The sequence below is a fragment of the Halichondria panicea genome, chromosome 16 (assembly GCF_963675165.1).
Source record: "Halichondria panicea chromosome 16, odHalPani1.1, whole genome shotgun sequence".
NCBI classification, from domain to species: Eukaryota; Metazoa; Porifera; class Demospongiae; order Suberitida; family Halichondriidae; genus Halichondria; species Halichondria panicea.
Window position 1 is genome coordinate 1,925,750 of NC_087392.1, and position 19,259 is coordinate 1,945,008.

Sequence of the window (19,259 nt, forward strand, 5' to 3'; positions counted from 1 at the left end):
CAGGAACAGTCGGTTTTGTGCCTGCATAGGATGAACAATTATTGCTAAGTATAACTGTAGTAAATGTAAGTAACTCAAGTTAGTACTGTACCGAACTCTACAATTATATAGGATACCTTCCACATTGACACTGATCTCTGGAGCGGCCATTACAGATCTGAATGCAGGAGCCACTAGCATAGGCTTTGTAAAGCTAATCAGGGGAACCTTAACATCAACAACATAGGCGAGGGTTTCTTGAGAATCTTTATACTGAATCTTCACGTCCCCTCCGACAAAAATCCCGATAAAATCTCCAGGTGATACATGAATCTGCTTGGATGGGTTGGCAACAGATAATTGCGGTCCTTCATGATCAGTATCAACATCATCTTGTGGAGAGCCAATCACATTTTCACCGACTAGATGATAAGTATTACCTCCTGGTACCAGCCGCCATACTTGGAAACGAATACTTGACAGAATTCTTCCAGTAGTACGGGCTTCCCAACTCGAGATAACACCAGAGCAAGTGAAATTGTAATCGGGTAATATTATTTGTCCACTCAAAACTTGCTTAGGGGTGGGCCTCGGATCTTCAGCAACTTGTGGCTTCAGAAAACACGTCTGTGATGACTGCACAAAATATAGTAGAACAGTCAATACAAGAGCAGAAACTCCCATACCTAAATCTAGCTGCTATATAGAACAGGTCAGTCAATTCTTAAAGCCGTTTATAGTTATAGCAACAAATAGGTTTCTATACAAAGCAAAGCTTGCCATAAAAGTATAGTCAATTAATCAAACAACTGGCAATGCAACAGTTACTATGCCTTTCAATTGTACAGTGGGTGTGAATGGTTGGCAACATCTTCTTTCCATTTATAAGATATTTGTAGTCAGTGCAGTGATGTACTCAATTGTATGCTATTGAGAGGTACATTCACATAGTTACAGATTGGCTTACTGGTGACTCAGTGAATATTGTATGAAGTCAGGAATGTATAGTCCTTTGGAGTATTGAAAGTTGGCACCAGAGAGCTGCAGAGACCAGCCCCACCCCTCTTCTAGGGGAAAGGGGAATAACCCTCTGACATTATACTCTGCCATCCACTTTATCACATGACTAGGCATTGTTTTTGCTATGTTCTATTAGAAAACAATCGGCCTGGGAATAGGCTAGGGTCAAGGTGCAGTAACTGAGGTCCACGCCCCCTTAATCTATCATGGTGCATCTATTACACACAGTAAACAAAGCCAAGCCAATCTCTTAGAGAGCTACTGAACACGCCATGGAAGATCCTGAGCCAAAGAGACCTCCCCCACCAAAGTCATATGTTCCCCTTCTCATCTTGGGTGATGAACCTACCCCTAAACTGCCTCCAAGGCCTCGTATAAATGGTAACTGGATAAAAACATACATTCATGACCTGCATTCCTGCATGTGTTATTACCTATGTGTTGTGTAGGTGATGCCTCTGGGACTGTCCCTCAGCCGCCTTCGGGCAGCCCAGTTCCTCGCCCTCGAACGAATAGTGTAAAGAATCGGTCTGAGTCCCCTGTCCCAGTGAAACCAGAGAGGAAGAAGACAAAGAAGGCTCCACCCACTCCTGCACCATACATTATTCCCTCGGTGAAGGTGAGTGCATGATATTCATTGGCTGCACGGTCAGTCTGACCGGCTGCAAATTGAGGTGTATTGACTTCCTCTGGTGGTGATGGTATAGAGCTGGGGTATTTTTTCTGTATCATTGATGGCAATTTGTCTGCAAGTGGTGTAATGGATAGCTTTAGACACTCCCAATAGGAATAAAGAGGCACAACAAATGTAAATGCATTATGAAAGCTGAATTTACTGATAGAAAATTTCCTGAAAATACAATTTGAAAGTGTAACTAGTTTACTATCATGGTGTTTTCTAAAATGATCACCCAACAGTTAGTTTATCCCTATCCCACACAGGATGAGGACACTGGGAAGCCACCCTCCCCACAAGCCGCTCCTCGCAGGTCACCTGACGTCACAGACGGTCCACAACCAACTTACGCTCCCCCTAACGTTCTCATTGACAGTTTGTACTCAGAGGTCAAGAAGCCAAAACGCTACCCTGCACCTAACATGCCAGCCCCCCCTCCGCCTGGAGAGGACGGAGACGAGTCTGAGTCCCTTAGAAAGAGCTTATCCACTCGGGAAAGTGCTCAACCACCACCTCCCAGTAAAGTACGGCCTGGGAGACCTCCACCCAGCAGGCCTTCAAGACCTCCTGCTGGTGAGACTAAATAATATTTTTGTGACTGTATATTATTCTAAGATGGTTGTGTTATGTTGTGCAGTGAGCCCACCCCCTGTTATATCAAGCACCGCCAGTTCTGTCCCCTCTCCTAAACACACTGTTCCAGCACCCACCAGCAAAGCTCAATCAGTGAAAAAACGGTAACTAAACTTATTTTGTATGAGGTGAACACTTGAGCTTTCTTTCTCCTCTTTTCCTGTGCATCCACATAATTATATCTCAACTACTCAACTAGGACTAGCAGACCTGAGATCACAGTTGTGAGTGCGCAGCTCATGTCCAGTGACGTCATCCCCTCCCCTCCAATGTCTCCCCAATATGAACAACCCTCCCCTCCGATGACTCGTAGACAGATCCCTCCTCCAAATAGACCAGCCCCCGACCCACGCCCTCCGCAGCCGACAAGACCCCCCAGTGCTCCTACTAGACCATCACAACCCACCAGACCTCCCGCTACTGTTCTGGCACCGCCAAGTAGACCACCTCCTGCCTCAAGGCCACCTCCCCCTCAACCAACAAAGAAGTCACCTCCAGCCAAACCGAAGCCGTTTACTGAGCGTAAAATGTCAGTGGAGGCAGGTGAATCTCCCAAAACTGCACCTGCTCGACCATCAGCAAGACCACCACCACCCAAGGCAGTATCAAAATCCAAGAAAGTGAGTATTATTAACTAGTATTTTGTTACAATTAATGTATATGTAGTCCTCTTAGTTACTGAATTGCTGACGTATGTTTAATGTATGACTCTCTTCAACTTTCAGGACATGGCCGCTGCCCTGGGCCCACCCCCTGACGAAGAGCCTCCGGAACTTCCAGCCAATGCTGACGAGGTATATTCTAGCAGTAATAATTATTAAGGGAACATGTCATCTATGTTTACTTTCTTTCCTTCCAGAATGAGTTAGTATTGAGTGGTCAAGACACAAAAACACCCTCTAGCAGAGGAGGAAGCGCTACTGACATGACCGTTCCCAAAGAGACAGCGGAGGGGGATAGCACTCCAGTTGCTAAGAAACGTCAATCCAAATTTATTGCCCCAACTGAAAAACCCCCGAACCCACCAGATATGACGAAGACTCCTCCCGCAGTTAAAAGGACACCTCCACCAAGACCTTCCACTCAGGCAACTTCTCAAGACAAGCTTAACAAAAGAACTGATGATGCTTCAGACAAACCATCCCCACCAGCTGATCAGACAGTACCTGAGGCTCAACCCAGGAGACCACCCCCAGTGAAGAGACCCCCTCCGCCCAAGCTTAAAGAGACTGATCCTGAGAGCAAGTCTATTCCAAACCAACCTATCAAACGACCTCCTGTTCCGAAAGCGAGGTCTATTGACAGAGAAGTTGAACATTCTGAGAAAGAAACAACTGACTCTGAGATTTCTGAGCCTCCAGTAAAGCCAGTTGGACGACCAACAAGACCACCTGCTGTTGCTTCTCGACCAAAGAGTGTAATTATGAGTGAAGATAAACCCAACGCTCGCTCTCAAGATGATATCGAGCCACCAAGCCAAATAACTGCTGCAGACGAACTAACTATACAAAAAGAAGAAGCTACTAATAATGAACCCACTCAAAACAGTGTGAAATCACCCGAGAAGCCAGCTAGCAGACCATCAAGGCCACCCACTATAAAGAAACCACCTCGACCAAAGAGTGTAATTATGAGTGAGGATAAAGGAGATACCAACACTCACTTTCAAGATGATATCCAACCACCAAGCAAAACACCGCTACCTTCTATAGATGCACCAATTGTACAAAAAGAAGAAGTTGTGAACAGTGTGAAATCACCCGAGAAGCCAGCTAGCAGACCATCAAGGCCACCAACTATAAAGAAACCACCTAGACCAAAGAGTGTAGTTATTAGTGAAAATAGAGGAGATACCAACACTCACTCTCAAGAAAATATCGAGCCACCAAACAAAACACCGCTACCTGCTACAGATGAACCAATTGTACAAAAAGAAGAAATTGTAAAGCCAGCTGGACGACCAACAAGACCACCTGCTGTTGCTTCTCGACCAAAGAGTGTAATTATTAGTGAGGATAAAGGAGATACCAACGCTTTCTCTCAAGAAGATATTCAACCACCAAGCAAAACACCGCTACCTGCTACAGATGCACCAATTGTAGAAAAAGAAGAAGCTACAATAAATGATACCACTCAAAACAGTGTGAAATCACCCGAGAAGCCAGCTAGCAGACCATCAAGGCCACCCACTATGAAGAAACCACCTCGACCAAAGAGTGTAGTTATGAGTGAGGATAAAGAAGATACCAACACTCACTCTCAAGAAGATATCCAACCACCAAGCAAAACACCGCTACGTTCTACAGATGAACCAACTATACAAAAAGAAGAAGCTAAAACTACTCAAGACAGTGTGAAATCACCCGAGAGGCCAGCTAGCAGACCATCAAGGCCACCTACTATGAAGAAACAACCTCGACCAGAGAGTATAGTTACGAGTGAAGCTACAGAACTAGAGTCCAACCCTTTGTCTCAAGAAAGTATGAACAATGTAAAGTATCCTGAACAGACACCAAACAGACCGTCTAAACCCCCTACTGTGCGGAGACCATCACTCCCAGATATACAACCTTCAGACGAGGCAAAGAAAGAATCTGACGCTCAAGAGAATGTTGTTAAACCTCTGGAAACTCCCAGGGAACAAGTAGAACAAGCTATTGTATTGCAACCACGGGAAGACAAAGGAGCTAAGGCTGAAAAAACATCCCCCAAGAATGTTAAGAGATCACCAAGTGTATCCAGACCACCTCCTCCTAGAGTTAGAACTGGTTCTACAGCAAAGAGGGATGGAACAGATAGTTCAATCGATCAGCCTACTAGACTCAAAAAGTCACCGAGTATATCCAGACCTCCACCACCCAGGGGAAGGATTGGTTCTACGATAAAGAAAGACAAACCATCGGATGAGCCCACTAAATTGAAGAAATCCCCGAGTATATCCAGACCTCCACCACCCAGGGGAAGGATTGGTTCTACGATAAAGAAAGACAAACCATCGGATGAGCCCACTAAATTGAAGAAATCCCCGAGTATGTCGAGACCACCTCCACCTAAAAGCAAAGTTGTATCCACTTCTGCTGCAGAGGGTGAAGACAAAACTGTTAAACTGCCACCCAAGAAGCGTCCATCAATGAAGAGACCCCCACCTCCTAAACAAAAAGTTATTGAAACTATTATTCCAGAAAAACCACAATTGAACGATGTATCTATCGAAGATAATGTCTCCTCTGTTCATGTTGAAAAGAAGTCTCCTCCGAAACGTCCACCGACAATCTCAAGGCCACCTCCACCTAGCAAGTCTAGTACCACACCATCAGAGGAAAACACGCAGCCTAGTGAAGTACTTATACCATCAGAGGAAAACACGCAGCCTACTGAAGTATCTACACCATCAGAGGAAAGCACACAGGCTACTGAAGTATCTATACCATCAAAGCAGGAGGAAGTAAGTCAAGAAGATACGGAAGTTGCGATGAAAATGTCCACTACACACAAAAGGCCCTCAATCACTATCCCTCCTCCACCTAAAAAGCCACAGGTAAAAGAAATTCAACTGCCATCACAAAAACCACCTGAAGACAACACATCATTTCAGGAAGGTTCAAGAAAGTCTCCTCCTCTTACAAGGCCTCCCCCACCATCTACATCTTCAGTGGAACTCAAGAACTCACCTCCACAAAGACCCAAGGCTACACCAGACACGAAACAAAGCTCTAAAGCTGAAGGTCTCACTAACAAGAAGGAATTGACTGCGAACAATGCACAACATACTGAGGAACCACCATCACAACAAATTGAAACTCATGATGATGCAGCCTTACCAGAGCAGTCAGTCACTGAAGATATCTCTGAGATTGAAGTTACACAACCAGTAGAGCCTATTGCTGAAGATTCCGAGCTAACCAATAGCGAGGGGCCCAGTGGTGAAGCAGCTGTGTTGGAGGTGCAATCAGTAGACCAAGGAGAAGATGCTATCGAAGAACCAGATGAGAAAAGGCTGCCCAAGGAAAGTAAGAGCACTTCGGCTTTGATGAAGCCCAGTGGACTGAGACCAGAGGAAGAGGAGGGGAGCATACGCATCATCAGATACGATAAAAAGGAATCAAGCTTTGATGGTGGGTGAAAGTGTTATGTAAAGTGGATCTATTTATTATGATTATTTGTATAGACATTAATCGAGTTTTTGTTTCCTGTCTCTGCAGATTCTGGAGTGTTGTTGCGTGATAAAGCATCAAGCAAACCTAAGCCTACTCGACCTATTTCAATGCCTCCAGAGAAGCTCAATCCAAGCAGGAGGGAGTCACTCAAAGTGAAGCCTGGCAGACCTCCTCCAGTGGCTGAAAAGGTACTGAAATGCACACACACACACACACACACACACACACACACACACACACACACACACATACTGGTCAGCTTAAAATAAATACGGTAAAGATCCTCTATTCTATTTCCTAAATATAAGCTCACAATAATACAAAGGTCATGTTTTTGCTGACTTGGCCAAAAAACAAACATAGTTAATTAACTAGTGTAGCTTACTTAGCAGTTAGACATGAGTGCTCCTGTATTCATCAGACCCAAACCAAAGGTATGAAGCTTGACTGACTGTTTAATACAAGAGGTGGACTTGCTTTCTCTCTAGCCTCCAGCCCCATCACGACCCAAGCCACCTCCACCGGGATTAAAACCAGCACTACCAGTAAAACATACCTCTGTACTTACAAGTACCTTTTACCAGCCTGCATACATTATGTTGTTGCTCTGTATTGTGTGTAGACTTCAGAGAAGCCTAAGCCTGCTCGTCCTGGACCCCCTCCCTCCAATAGAGGTCCTTCACCTGCTGGTAAAGCACCTCCTCCCAAGCCACCCCCTGCCAAGACAACTGGCGGATCAAGGTACCTTACTCGCATCTGTATGGCAATAATCCTTGCATAACTGTTGCACTTGTTTTGAGGGTGTGTCTAACTATTGGTCTTCTTTTGTAGGTCATCCAACAAACCTCGCCCTGACAAGGTATGTGTGTGCTTTCTCTTGAACAATTGTTCTTCGTGATTTCATTGTGTGTGTGTATAGGTACACTGTAGATTTTGTCTTTTTGTCTTTGCGTGTGATAATTAATGTGTGTGTGTGTGTGTGTATTCCCCTCAGGATCCATCCAGGCCCCCACCACTACCAACTAGACCAGTACCAGGACACCCCCTTTACAAATATGTGGTGAGCTAATAGTTATATGCATCCTCTGTAACTTTGTCCAGCACCATCGGTACTCATTCCCTCTTAATGTGTACAGTGCTCTGAGCCACATGGCCTGGCCACTACTCACTATGAAGCAACAGTTGAGGATGAGCTCTCTTATATGGTAAGTAACACTAATGACCTTTACCAAATCATGAACAACAACAATATGGTTGGTTGTCCAGTGGCTGCGTTTAGTAAGCTACCCCCGGTATGTGATATTTTAGTGATATTTTAGAATTGATGCAACCCTCTTATGTACATGTACATGTATGTCCTACGCACACACTACAGGAGGGAGATGTGATAGAGTTTATAGATAAGGTGGACAGCAACTGGTACTATGCTCGCAACGCTGACCTTGACATGCACGAAGGGTTGGTGCTCATCAGAAACCTTAAGATTGTCAAGAAGCTGCCCGGCTCCAACACTGTGCAGGGATTTGAAGACGGGCCCTGTGCCATCGCAAAGTTCCCTTTCAACGCTCGTGAGTACTCTCCACTGTTCTTACTAGTTAGACATTATTGAATAGCCAGTTTTAACTAAGCAAAATTTCAGCCTTTTTTGGCTCTACTTTTACATGTACATGTATTTGGAATTACCAGCTACTTAATTATAGCTAGAGCTAAGCTCTCTTGTTTTTGCTATCCTTAGCTGTGATATGATTACGTGTCATATTTATGTACTTTCGTTGATTTCAGTATACAATATACAGTATACAGTGTTTGTATGTATTGGATTAGTGTAAATGCTCAACACTGCCCCCACCACTTCGCCTTACAGAGAGTATGGATGAGCTGAGCTTTGAAGCAGGTGATCTGATCATGCTCAAAATGAGGGTGGGGAAGGACTGGCTGAGGGGAAAGCTGATCAATGGCGGAGATGGCATCTTCCCAGCCAACTTTGTAGAGGTTGTGGTGAGTTGACACTTGGTCTAGTGTATTGTTATGTACGTACATGTAGATGTAGGTGAAGTTAGTGAACGTACTGTACACTGTACACTTTTAATTTGCTAATAGTTAGTGTTCTCATAATACCTGTTGCTGTAGGAGGACCTCCCCTCTGATGCGATAGAAGAGCCAGCCCAACAGTCCACTGTCGCACAGAGCACCGTAGATACCAGGTAGGTACCTTTATGTCCCTGGAGATTAACTAACCTCTAGTCTTGAGCAACCCAAATTAATGTCTAGTTACAGTGTCGGTACATATTGTATTACTGTGTGCGTATCTCTCTCTAGTTGTTCGTATCCTCCTGCTATAAATGATTTATTTGCTCCTCCTGCTCCCCTAGGGAGCCACATTGTGTGGCCTTGCACTTGTTCTCGGCCGAGGGTCCCAATGAGTTGTCGATCTCTCCCGGAGATGTGGTCTTGCTGGTGGGCCGTGAGGGGGATTGGTTCAAGGGCCGTGTAGGAGGAAAGGAAGGAATCTTTCCTTCCAGTTTTGTAGAGGTGAAAGTGGACCTGCCTCCTCAACAGCAGCAGGCTAAAACCGAATGTGAGTTGATTAATTTGTGTAAGCTGGAAGCCTAATGATAATTATGTTGCTTTATTTGTGTAGCTCCTGCTCCCTTTCCTGTGGTCACTGTTACAGCTACATTCGACTATGATGGTCAAGAAGGAGACTTGTCATTCAAGGTAGGGCACCAGTAACTGTGTCACCATGTATTTGCAACTATGCTGAGCGTAAACTCGTTTCTAAGATGTCGAGCCCTGTTACGTTAATCTAGCTGAGCCTACTCTCAAAGAATAGCACTGAGGCTCATACTGCATACCTTTCCCTCCCATCAGGCTGGTGAGAAGATCACCCTGCTGAGTAGAGTGAATGAAGAATGGGTGTTTGGGGAGCTGGCTGGTCAGAAAGGAATGCTGCCTGTCGATTTCATTGATTCCAACCCAGACTCACTTCCCCCTCACAAGAAAGAAGAGAAGAAGCAACCGCAACCCCCTTCTCAGGTAAGGAGAATTGTAATATGAATAATACGTACTGGTAGCAATGTAGTCAGAAACTAGTTTTTGTCTTCCCCTCAGCCCCAGCAAGCCACTGGCAAGTGTGAGGCTCTGTTTGACTTTGATGGAGATGTGGGGAGCGGTGAGTTGGCCTTCAAGACAGGGGATGTCATCACTACCACAGAGTGGGTCAACCAGGAGTGGGTAAAGGGCACCACTGACGGACGGACAGGTATCTTTCCCATCAACTTTGTCAAGGTCACCAAGGAGCTTCCAAAGTCAACCAAATCTGGTGGTGAGTATAGTGCTTACAAAAAGTGCTTTTTGATAGTTCTATTGAATGTAGCCTTGACCCCACACCCACCTTCTCTCATGTATTAACATTTATGGGGGGTGATCAGTGCCAAAACCTCCAGTTCTTTTTATTTAGTACATGCTGAAATTCTACATACAAATGAGTTACAAATGGTTACAGTTACAAACATTCTACGTACAAATGAAAGTTCTAGTTACAAATGACGCTCTCTCATTTGCATGGTGTATGAGAAGTTTTGCATACAACGGCACTCTGTCATGTTTACATTGACTTGAGCCACTCCTTTTTCTTTTTCACCCAAGGAAAAAGGTCTTTGGTGAAAAAGAGAAGGTTGGAATGCAATTAGAACAAACCACTACTATGTAATGCGTGGGTGATATACTTAGCTTCGATCCCAGACCGTCAGAGATGTCTTTTACTCGCGGCTAGCAACACTTTTGTACAGAAATAGTACATGCCTGGGCGGTGACACGTGGACCTTAACATTATTGTGGGAGCGTGACATTCTTCACGCATGCCCCTGAGACAACGTACATGTACATTAGCGGTGTATACATGTACATGTCAGACGAGGGAGGAGACAATTAACATTAGGACATTAGGGCTTATAGACAGAACTTTTAATTACATCCTTTGAACATATTATCGTTATAACTACGTGTTGTACATGCCCACTCATGTGGCAATCCTTTTTGGTCACGTAAGTGGGCGCGTCCAATAACGAGGTAAAAAGAATCTCAATTGCACATGTCCTCTCTCTCCCTTGGGTCTTTTCTAAAGGGGAGTGGTTTACAATCTAGCAAATTTACCATGAAAATGAGAGAGAGCGTGTCGTTTGTATAGAATTTCTCATATACGTAGAAACTCTATAATTATAAATATTTTCTCATTTGCATATAAAACTCATTATGTAGAAATTCACCATGCAAATGATTTTAGAACGTTTTGGCACTGATCCACCCCCCATAGAAATGAGTGGCTAGTTTTGATAGCTGATTTCATTAGTACACACGCAGTCATAGTCATGAAACAAAATTATGTGATTAGGCAAGGGTATGCACCATACCTGGAACTATAGCTACATGTGTACATGTATTTTAGATTCCAAGTAAGTGGAGGATGTTCAATCTGCAATGTACAGCACACAGTTTGTGTTATGAATGTCACGTACATGAACTTGAGTAATGTAAGAGCTTTTCTTTGCAGATAAGACACAGTCTTCCTCGCTGACCAATAAGACAGTAGTGACTGAGGACCTCATGCCAAAGGGTGTGGCTCTGTACGACTATGAGGCAGGGAACAGCAATGAACTGAGCTTCAAGGTCAGTTTGACAGCAATGTGTGGGGGGTGTGTTATAAAAATATCGGTCACCCAAGGGGTTCTCCCATGCATAGTATAGTATTCCATAGTATATAAACTCATGCTTCAGCTGTGTATTGTTTGCCCTGCAGGAGGGAGACACTTTGTATATTTTCTCTCGTGTCAGCAATGAGTGGTATGAGGGAGAGAACACTGCCTCTGGAACATTTGGACAATTCCCCACTAACTATGTCAATGTCACTGTGCCTCTGCCTTGATGGACAGTTTCATACATGTAGCTAGGGCTGTTATATAGTTTAGCTGTGTAGTGGTTTTTATTTAATTTTGTGTTGACTGTTTTTGTGTGTGTTTATAAATGAAAATTTGATTATTTTGTGATGCAAGAATGTATAGATAATCTGACTATAATAGTATGGATGTTTCTAAGTCTTTAGTTGAAACAGTTTCTGACTGTATTCGTATGTGATAAACAGAGCTCCATTTGCTGGGAAGGACCGAATGAGCGTGGGTGCCAGTCCTTTGTACAGTGCTAACACACCTGCATGCATGGGAAGAGGGAGCCTATTAGTGTTAGTACAGTGCTATATGCTTACCTTCAGTCCTAACAATGGTTGTTAGTGTCTTCCAAAATGAGTTGGTGTACTCCCCTCTCACCTGTAAAGGCATGTCAGTATTTGGTATCATTAATAGCAGGAGTGCATGCACTCCTGTTAATAGTAATAATTATGGTTTTGAGTGCAATATGGGATTATAACAGCACGAGTAACAAGCAATGGCAAGGCTTCTAATTTCACGAGGCGTAACGAAGTACTAGTGCTATATATTAACCTTGCATGCCAGTGCTTGTTTTGAATGCTACTCGTTAATCCGGTCACCCTTGGGACAGTGCAGCTTGGCCAGAATAGCGAGTTGGCTGTATTTCAAGAAAATAGCCACGGCTTAAAAACGACCTTATCTCGAATCTAATGACTAATTTTGCGGTCCTTGTCTCGAGGATAATGAAGGATAATGAATCATTCTGCTCTCTATTTAAGCGTAATCCAATTTTATCTCCCAAACTACACCCAAAACGTCATATCCGGCCGTAATAAACATATAAAATTACATTGAAAACCTAGTTTGTGGCAGCCAGCACTGGCCAGCATATGGAATAGTGAGTGGCCGTACTTTAGGGTGAGTTTTGTACAGTAAACATCTAGCTAGCAATCCGTGCCAAACCAAATGGCCGGTATATCGAGGTGGCCGTACTTCAGAGAGCCGGAATAGCAAGAGTCTAATCCCTTATTGCATGAGTAACCAATATTGATTTTCTAATCGTTTATGATGCAGTTCTCTGCAGTTTAAATAAAACGTTCGGACGCAGCCGTTATTTGAAAACAAACCCCCGTGCAATTATTCCCTTGACAACATGCAATTACTGATACGGGATTAATTGCTGTACAAACTCTAGTCACATCATACAATAGCTAAGCAACTGGTGTGTGTGAGATTACCTGTATTCGTGCCTTGACTGTATCGTTAGGAAACACTGAGGTCCAGTAACCACACCCAGCTACCCCCCCTGCCAGCACCAGCCGTGGTACACCTGTGCATTCACAACGGTTGCTTTATTTCAATACTCTGTATTGAGATTGTGTTTCCTTACTTAGTGGGTCATTGGGATCGTGTCCTTCAGGAGTTAACATTTTTCTGCTCAAATTGTACCCTCCAAAGAAAAAAAAGTAGCCAGGAATATCTCTTGCCCACACACTGCTCAGCCCTCGGAATATACCAGTCACTCCATCATCACGAACAATCTGTTTCAATGTAGTCCATGAGTTGTTCCTGTAATGGCACATAAAGTCAATTGTGCATGCTCTTGAACATATTTACCTATGTTTTGCTCGAATCTCATCAACAGAGATGTCTGGATATTTTGTTTGAAGGGTTTGCATGTGAGCTTGCATCTTGCACTTGATACGATCTGGGGGAGCGAATACCACTCCGGAGAACACACTTGCTAAGCTTCCTGCACTGGCCTTCTGTGTGATACTCAATTCCTCGTTTCCTCCTATCCACTGCACCAAACTCAGACACTTGTTGTAGCACATAAACAGGACGGCATTCTCTGCAATATTGGAGATCACAGCAGGAGACGAGCCAGCATAGAAACCTTGAAATCTCTCTTCCAGCAGTGTTGTTCTGGCTGCTTGCAAAGCGGACTTATACATATCAGGGTAAATTTGCATCTTCACTTTGACAGTATCAAAAGGCTGACCTGCTAACACACAGGCACATCCACCAAGGCCTCCTGACACAATATCTCCTATGCCACTCATTGTCTTTCTTAGTAGCACTGCAAGGGCGAATGCACACACTGACTAGTTTGCAATCTGCAGTACAATAAACAAAAGGTATTTGAGTGGGTGGGTAAAAATCTGAGATGAAAAACGAGCATTCTTTTCTGACCATCCATACCCACTCCATTGGTTACATGTAGAGATCTACCTAAAAGAGACCATTAATTTGTGTGGGTCCTTTCATCATGGGAGAAGTAGTCAAGAATCAGGTATGTGTATGGTCACAATGTGCTTGTTTCTCACATACATTTAATACTAGGCTGGGGGAGTTGCTGAGACCTCCATGAATTGGGATGAAGTGGAGTGGAGCAAGTTCAGTCCACAGGAAGCTCACAAAATGCGACACCGAATGATTGAAGAGAAACATCGTGGACACGATCTCATGCATGCCGAGATGATACTTATCTTGTTTGGCTCCATCTTCCTCGCACAGATTTTACTGTTCTTATGGAGGCAGAAACACTTCAAGTCGTATCAACTGGTGACTCTGCTGGGTCTGTGGCTGATTCCACTCGGTGTATGCATCAAGATGTGGTTCATTAGGATGACTATAGTTTGGATTATTTTCTCCCTCATCACGTCATTCGTTGTGTACAGGGCGACGAGGAGGAGGATCAGTGTGAGCACCCCCAGGTGAAGCTAGGGTGTGCATGGTGCAATTGTCCAGTATAAAAACAACTTACATTATATACATGTAATTTACCAGCCCCCTACCCTCCCCCCCAGGCTAGTGTACCGCTGGTTCCTACTTATCTATCAAGGCACCTATACTCTCGGCATTGTAGGCTACTTGATTCTTCTTCTCATCTTTACTGGCCTCGGCTTGCTACTCCCCTTCAAGCCGGACACGGTGATGGAGTTTGGTGTGACCATGGTATTCTATGGGGTGTACTATGGTGTGCTCGGGAGGGACTGTGCCGAGCTGTGTGTTGACTTCATGGCAGCTTCAATGACCGTGAGTGTGTGTAGATGTATTGAGGGAGTTGCCTACCTACCATATAGCGGGTAATTTTAGGGGGGGACCAATATTCCTGGTTGAGCAATATTCAGTCAGTTCGTGTCTAAACTACGCTCCCCCCCCGATACCCCCGATAAAATTAGTATTTAACACTGTACGTACTTGTAAAATCCTTAAAAGAGTGCGTATCGATCGATGGGCACTGTACATTTCAGTAGTATACAAGTATTACCCTGCACTATATAGATGACAACTGTAAGGGTATATATGTCTTATCTTGTTGCCTCTCACACATCAGTACACTTCCTCTGGCAAGAGCCTGCCCAAGGTGGAGCTAACTAAAGACATGTGTGCTGTGTGTGGTCAGAGGATCATTCTCCCCACAGAGGAGGAGGAGAGCCCTGCTGAGAGAACTTACAGACTCACATGCGACCATCTGTATCCTACACAAGCCATAGCCTTTTTATTAATAAAGTGCGATGACTGTGGGGTATGTATTTTGATACAGGTGTACATGTATATTAAGTGTACTTATGGGTGGGTGTCCAATACCAGTTGGACTGCCCCACCCACATCTATGCTTGCAGCACATGACACTAATGCCTTGTATCATTGTGATTCTTGACGAACTGGCCAGATTTCATGAGTTTTGTATTCGAGGCTGGTGTATTGTAGGAAAGAAACAGACGTGTCCATACTGTCAAGAAAAGGTTGATCTCAAGAGAATGTTCAAGAATCCATGGGAGAAACCTCACGTTCTGTTTGGACAGCTTTTAGATTTTATTCGATATTTTGTTGTATGGTTACCCATCATTTTAGTCACTGTACAATTGATTTACTTTGTATTTCACTTAGAGTGATATGCTGTTATATTATTACGTTTCAGTTCAGGTGCTATACATGTATTCATTAATTACTATCTTGAAAATGAAATATGACGGGTAACCACACAACAAAATATATAATATTATTAATAAAATATATATTATTAAAATATATATTATATATTTATCAAGCGCGTATTTGGTATTATGAATTTACAAAAAGAGAAGGTTATTATGCCAAAAGAAACTAGCTAGTTACGTCTTGTTCAGTAGTTCTCTGTCTAATCCGTGCTCTGCCACTCCCCCCTCTCTTCTTGAATGAAAACTTCTTGAATCCACCGCTGTATTCGCTATCCTCAGCCTCGACTGTCTCGGTAACTGGTAGCGTCTTCTCCTCAAATTCTATAATCTCTTTTTTGGTCTCCTCGGGCACAGCTTCTTGAGGTGTGCTCTCAGCTACTGGCTCCACATATTCATACTCAGCAACTGTCTCCCATCCCCCATAAGGCCCAGAGCGTCTGATTCTCTTTGGACTAGAGGGGCCATCTTCATTTGTGTCTGGTGAGGCAGATCTCTTGTGTTCGTTAGACTCCGCCCCTGGATTGGTCGGATAGTGTATTGGGTCTTGAGTGGTTGGGGTCTGAGAGGTCGTAGCCGTGGGGGTAGGGTAGGAGTACGATTGAGTGAGTGGGGTGTATCCAGCAGGAGCCTCCCATTGTGTCACTGCATGGGATTCAAAAGTCTAGTAATGGTACATACGTATTACCATATAGCAGGGTCATTAGTCTATGATGTAACCAGATCTACTGTGATGCACTATGTAATCAGGGGTGTGGTCAACAAATGTAGGAGTGGCCAAACATTTCACAAACCTTCCCCCAAACTTTAAATCCTAGATGAAACCCTGTTGAGCTGTACAAAAAAATTAATTGGGCACTTTATACTAAAATTTGCACCAACAAAAATTACCCGTGATACGGTATGATATTTAATTTAACAAGAAGCACAAACTCTTTACTATATAATATACTCCTCTCACCTCCAGTGATTGAGTTGTAGTAGTAAGTGTATCCCTGCGGTGAGATGAGTGGTTGCCATGCCATCGACTCTGCCTTCAGTTGACCAACCTTCTTTGTTATGTTCTCTTGGATTGTAATTTTCTCAACCTCTCTATTTTTCTCTGCAGCAATGGTGGACGCTATTTCGAGAACTTTCCTCGCATGTTCTTCTTCTTCATCAGTCGCTAGTTGAATCGTTCTATTTGCTGAAGTGCCACTGTCTGATACCGTAAGGTCTTTATGATAGGCAGAAATGGCTGCATGTTCTATTGATGCTAGGATCGCCTCAGTCTTCTTCTTGTCTTTTGCTGCCTCGCTGGCATTGCTTCTGGACTCTTTGAGCTGACGTTGCACATTTGCTTTGTGGCGACGGCCCTGCTCGTGGAAACTCACACTCTGCAGTAGCACAGAGGAGCAGTATGGTATACTGCTATTATGTTATGAATGTCCGTTAATAAGAGAATAAGATTGTTTATAGCTAGGGTGAGTGATGCGGTACGTGACAGACTTACAGCTTCGTTGTCTCCAAACCAGCATTTGCATACTTCACAGAACTTCCTTGGATTGGATACCCAATATTCAGTCCTGCATAGCGTATAATACACATGGATATATATATATAGCCTTTAAAGATTGAAGAAACATACATTTTTTACAGTGTGAAGGGATGTACTTGAGCGCGAGCTATATAGCTAAAGACAACGACAGCTAGCTGAAGAAGATCAAGAAGCAGTTTAGTGACCTTTGACCTGCAGCATGATTTATATTTTATGTGGGATGTATTAATTAGAGTTGAACACGTGACTCCTATTAATAAAGTCTTTTTAGGGCGCCAGTTGGTGTGTGTGTGTGAGCTTCAAATTTCTGATCCTAGCTGCGATTTATAAGATCTACAATGTCAGAAGATTCCAAGGTGAGTATTAGCCGTATCGTAGAGTTACTCTAGAGTAAATACTGTATATGTATCGCAAAGCCTTGTCATGACTCAATGCATTCACTCTCTATTGATGCACATCACTGTAGCCTGATGTGAAGCCTGATGTCCAGACAGAGAGTGAGCACATCAACTTAAAAGTAACTGGCCAGGTACGTTCCATCTCTATGTATTTGTGTACGAATTGTTTAATACCATGTCATGAACTGTTTTGGTTGTAGACTGACTTGCGTACTTATTAGCTTCATTTAGCTATCTTGTCAGGTCCTGTATGCTTCCTTTTGCATCAAACGTTTATTAAAGGGAGAAAATGTCCATCCCTACAGGATGGCTCAGTAGTCCATTTCAAAATCAAGCGAAACACACCGCTCAAGAAACTGATGCAGGCGTACTGTGACAGACAGGGCTTTCAATTATCCACCATCAGATTTGTGTTTGACGGGAATAGTGTTGGACCCGAGTGCACTCCGAATGCAGTGAGTCAGCAGTACTGTCCATACAAATTAGCCCGATGATTAATTGTTAGAATTAATCCATTTCTTACTTGAGTGTAATGCCAGGCCTAATACAGAAGACTCGCTATTCCGGGTCTCTGAAGTACGGCCCTTTGCTATACCGGCCATTTGTTTTGGCACTGATTGCTAGCTACTGCACAAAACACGCCCTGAAATGTGGCCGGCCATTTCCTATTGCGTATACTGACCAGTACTGGCTGCCCCAAACTAGGTTTTGTAATTTTATACGCCGGATATAATGTTTTGGGTGTGGTATGACAGTTGATTACTCTTCAATAGAGAGCATAATGATTCATTATCCTCGATTGACAGAACCGCCATTAGATTCGAGGTAGGGTCATTTTTTAGCCGCGGCTATTTCTAGCTCGCTATTACAGCCTAACTGCACTGTCCCAAGGGTGACCGGATTAATGAGAGTCTACTGTAATCGTTTGTTATAAAATTATAACAGATCTGAACTCGTGTGTTTTCCTGTCACTGCAGCTTGAAATGGATGATGAGGACACCATAGAAGTATTCCAGCAACAAACTGGTGGCTCCTCTTAGTGAACTCACTACCCCATTTTGTTGTTGTGTTCATGACCAATAAACCATGCACATTTCTAGCTAACGTCTTGCTCATACGTGTTACACATGCACATATACTCCATTCATGTTCCTTTCTGGTCTGATTTAATTGCTCATTATTGATGCAACATGTTGGCATGGGACATTATTAATTATAATATCAATGACTGTCTTGGAACATTTACATATACAGATTGAGCTAGATTTTGATTAACAAAACTCTTATAATCATAAAACATTGATGCACTCATGAATTTTAATATGACACCCAAATTGGGGGGGGGGGGGGGGGCTATGTTAAATGCAACACAGCACCTTCTCTGATTACTTATGTCTTGATATTAGATATTTTTGCTTAATTTGTTTACACTGGAATACTGGATTCAACATTCTCTCATAAACCATAATGTATTTTCAACACATTAATTATCAGTTCACTAAAATTAATAACTAACTATCAGTTTACAACAGTTTCAATGTCTTCGCAAATAGTCTTTGACTGCTTCAAATTGCATAGAGAAGGAGAATGATTATTGATTTATGTGATTATTACTCACCGCAGCAGCACACTTTACTGTCAGAGACCAGCATTCCGCTCCATAGTCGGGCCCAAACTGAGGTACCAAAGCTGAGGTACCAGTGTAGCAGTGAGCACTGTTACAATCCTCTGAACAATCTCCGGCACACAATATGGTGCTGTTCCAATCATCGCCCCTTGTCCGTAGTGTGCTGACTGACATAATTCACTGCAACTGTTCGCCATTGTATGCTTGAGGCTTTAAAGCTTAGTCGAACCTGGATGTAAAACTTTGCTCCTCGGCTCTCTGACTTAGAGCCTTCAACAATTCATGATCATTGCAATTGAATGCTGTATCAAGAGTCCATAAATTTATAGCAATCTATTTATAATAGCAGGTGTAGTTGGTGAGGTA

At 43.4% G+C, this 19,259-nt stretch overlaps 5 protein-coding genes across 6 annotated transcripts; 3 read left to right on the forward strand and 2 right to left on the reverse strand.

Annotated features, from left to right (window-relative positions):
* The first annotated feature begins 1,179 nt into the window (after window positions 1–1,179).
* On the forward strand, window positions 1,180–11,507 carry LOC135349911 (titin-like). Of its 2 annotated transcripts, XM_064548568.1 has the most exons (22): window positions 1,180–1,380; window positions 1,449–1,618; window positions 1,942–2,248; window positions 2,313–2,412; window positions 2,508–2,928; window positions 3,034–3,102; window positions 3,168–5,157; window positions 5,254–6,423; window positions 6,511–6,653; window positions 7,088–7,206; window positions 7,297–7,324; window positions 7,460–7,525; window positions 7,602–7,670; window positions 7,841–8,033; window positions 8,330–8,463; window positions 8,596–8,669; window positions 8,838–9,043; window positions 9,107–9,183; window positions 9,337–9,501; window positions 9,577–9,790; window positions 11,018–11,133; window positions 11,264–11,507. In XM_064548568.1, exons 1-22 carry the CDS (start codon window positions 1,272–1,274, stop codon window positions 11,387–11,389), a joined length of 6,066 nt encoding a protein of 2,021 aa, XP_064404638.1. In that variant the 5' UTR covers window positions 1,180–1,271; the 3' UTR covers window positions 11,390–11,507. The 2 variants fall into 2 exon arrangements, with proteins under 2 accessions (XP_064404638.1, XP_064404637.1); XM_064548567.1 differs by having other exon boundaries at window positions 3,168–6,423.
* Window positions 11,508–11,550: 43 nt separating this feature from the next.
* On the reverse strand, window positions 11,551–13,480 carry LOC135349795 (mitochondrial ornithine transporter 1-like). The gene is made up of 5 exons (XM_064548404.1): window positions 13,005–13,480; window positions 12,778–12,956; window positions 12,608–12,717; window positions 11,726–11,786; window positions 11,551–11,670 (listed from the first exon to the last, which is right to left on the reverse strand). The coding sequence occupies exons 1-5, from the start codon at window positions 13,448–13,450 to the stop codon at window positions 11,555–11,557; spliced, it is 912 nt and encodes a 303-aa protein (XP_064404474.1). The 5' UTR covers window positions 13,451–13,480; the 3' UTR covers window positions 11,551–11,554.
* Window positions 13,246–15,374, forward strand: LOC135349964 (E3 ubiquitin ligase RNF121-like). Its single transcript, XM_064548647.1, has 5 exons — window positions 13,246–13,680; window positions 13,731–14,104; window positions 14,198–14,426; window positions 14,728–14,867; window positions 15,067–15,374. Exons 1-5 carry the CDS (start codon window positions 13,657–13,659, stop codon window positions 15,287–15,289), a joined length of 990 nt encoding a protein of 329 aa, XP_064404717.1. The 5' UTR covers window positions 13,246–13,656; the 3' UTR covers window positions 15,290–15,374.
* Window positions 15,327–17,068, reverse strand: LOC135349965 (WW domain-binding protein 4-like). The gene is made up of 4 exons (XM_064548648.1): window positions 16,959–17,068; window positions 16,824–16,896; window positions 16,293–16,707; window positions 15,327–15,976 (listed from the first exon to the last, which is right to left on the reverse strand). Coding segments are annotated over exons 1-4 (966 nt in total). The 5' UTR covers window positions 16,961–17,068; the 3' UTR covers window positions 15,327–15,500.
* A 4-nt stretch (window positions 17,069–17,072) lies between these two features.
* Window positions 17,073–18,494, forward strand: LOC135349994 (small ubiquitin-related modifier 3-like). Its single transcript, XM_064548684.1, has 4 exons — window positions 17,073–17,224; window positions 17,335–17,397; window positions 17,572–17,721; window positions 18,244–18,494. The coding sequence occupies exons 1-4, from the start codon at window positions 17,207–17,209 to the stop codon at window positions 18,304–18,306; spliced, it is 294 nt and encodes a 97-aa protein (XP_064404754.1). The 5' UTR covers window positions 17,073–17,206; the 3' UTR covers window positions 18,307–18,494.
* The last annotated feature ends 765 nt before the right edge of the window (window positions 18,495–19,259 follow it).

Excerpts from the sequence above, each read along its gene's own strand:
- LOC135349965 (XM_064548648.1), bottom strand. Across the intron at positions 16,708-16,823 it reads GGTTTGGAGACAACGAAGCT|AGTGTGAGTTTCCACGAGCA; the intron begins GTAAGTCTGTCA and ends GTGCTACTGCAG. Across the intron at positions 15,977-16,292 it reads CTACAACTCAATCACTGGAG|TGACACAATGGGAGGCTCCT; the intron begins GTGAGAGGAGTA and ends AATCCCATGCAG.
- LOC135349795 (XM_064548404.1), bottom strand. The coding sequence starts at position 13,450 with ATGAGTGGCATAGGAGATATTGTGTCAGGAGGCCTTGGTGGATGTGCC. Across the intron at positions 12,718-12,777 it reads CGATCCCAATGACCCACTAA|GTGTACCACGGCTGGTGCTG; the intron begins GTAAGGAAACAC and ends GTGAATGCACAG. Across the intron at positions 11,787-12,607 it reads AGGTAATCTCACACACACCA|GTGAGAGGGGAGTACACCAA; the intron begins GTTGCTTAGCTA and ends ATGCCTTTACAG.
- LOC135349994 (XM_064548684.1), top strand. Across the intron at positions 17,398-17,571 it reads ACTTAAAAGTAACTGGCCAG|GATGGCTCAGTAGTCCATTT; the intron begins GTACGTTCCATC and ends CCATCCCTACAG. Across the intron at positions 17,722-18,243 it reads CCGAGTGCACTCCGAATGCA|CTTGAAATGGATGATGAGGA; the intron begins GTGAGTCAGCAG and ends CTGTCACTGCAG.
- LOC135349964 (XM_064548647.1), top strand. The coding sequence starts at position 13,657 with ATGGGAGAAGTAGTCAAGAATCAG. Across the intron at positions 13,681-13,730 it reads GAGAAGTAGTCAAGAATCAG|GCTGGGGGAGTTGCTGAGAC; the intron begins GTATGTGTATGG and ends ATTTAATACTAG. Across the intron at positions 14,868-15,066 it reads AGACTCACATGCGACCATCT|ATTTCATGAGTTTTGTATTC; the intron begins GTATCCTACACA and ends CGAACTGGCCAG.
- LOC135349911 (XM_064548567.1), top strand. The coding sequence starts at position 1,272 with ATGGAAGATCCTGAGCCAAAGAGACCTCCCCCACCAAAGTCATATGTT. Across the intron at positions 9,791-11,017 it reads AAAGTCAACCAAATCTGGTG|ATAAGACACAGTCTTCCTCG; the intron begins GTGAGTATAGTG and ends TTTTCTTTGCAG. Across the intron at positions 11,134-11,263 it reads GCAATGAACTGAGCTTCAAG|GAGGGAGACACTTTGTATAT; the intron begins GTCAGTTTGACA and ends TTTGCCCTGCAG.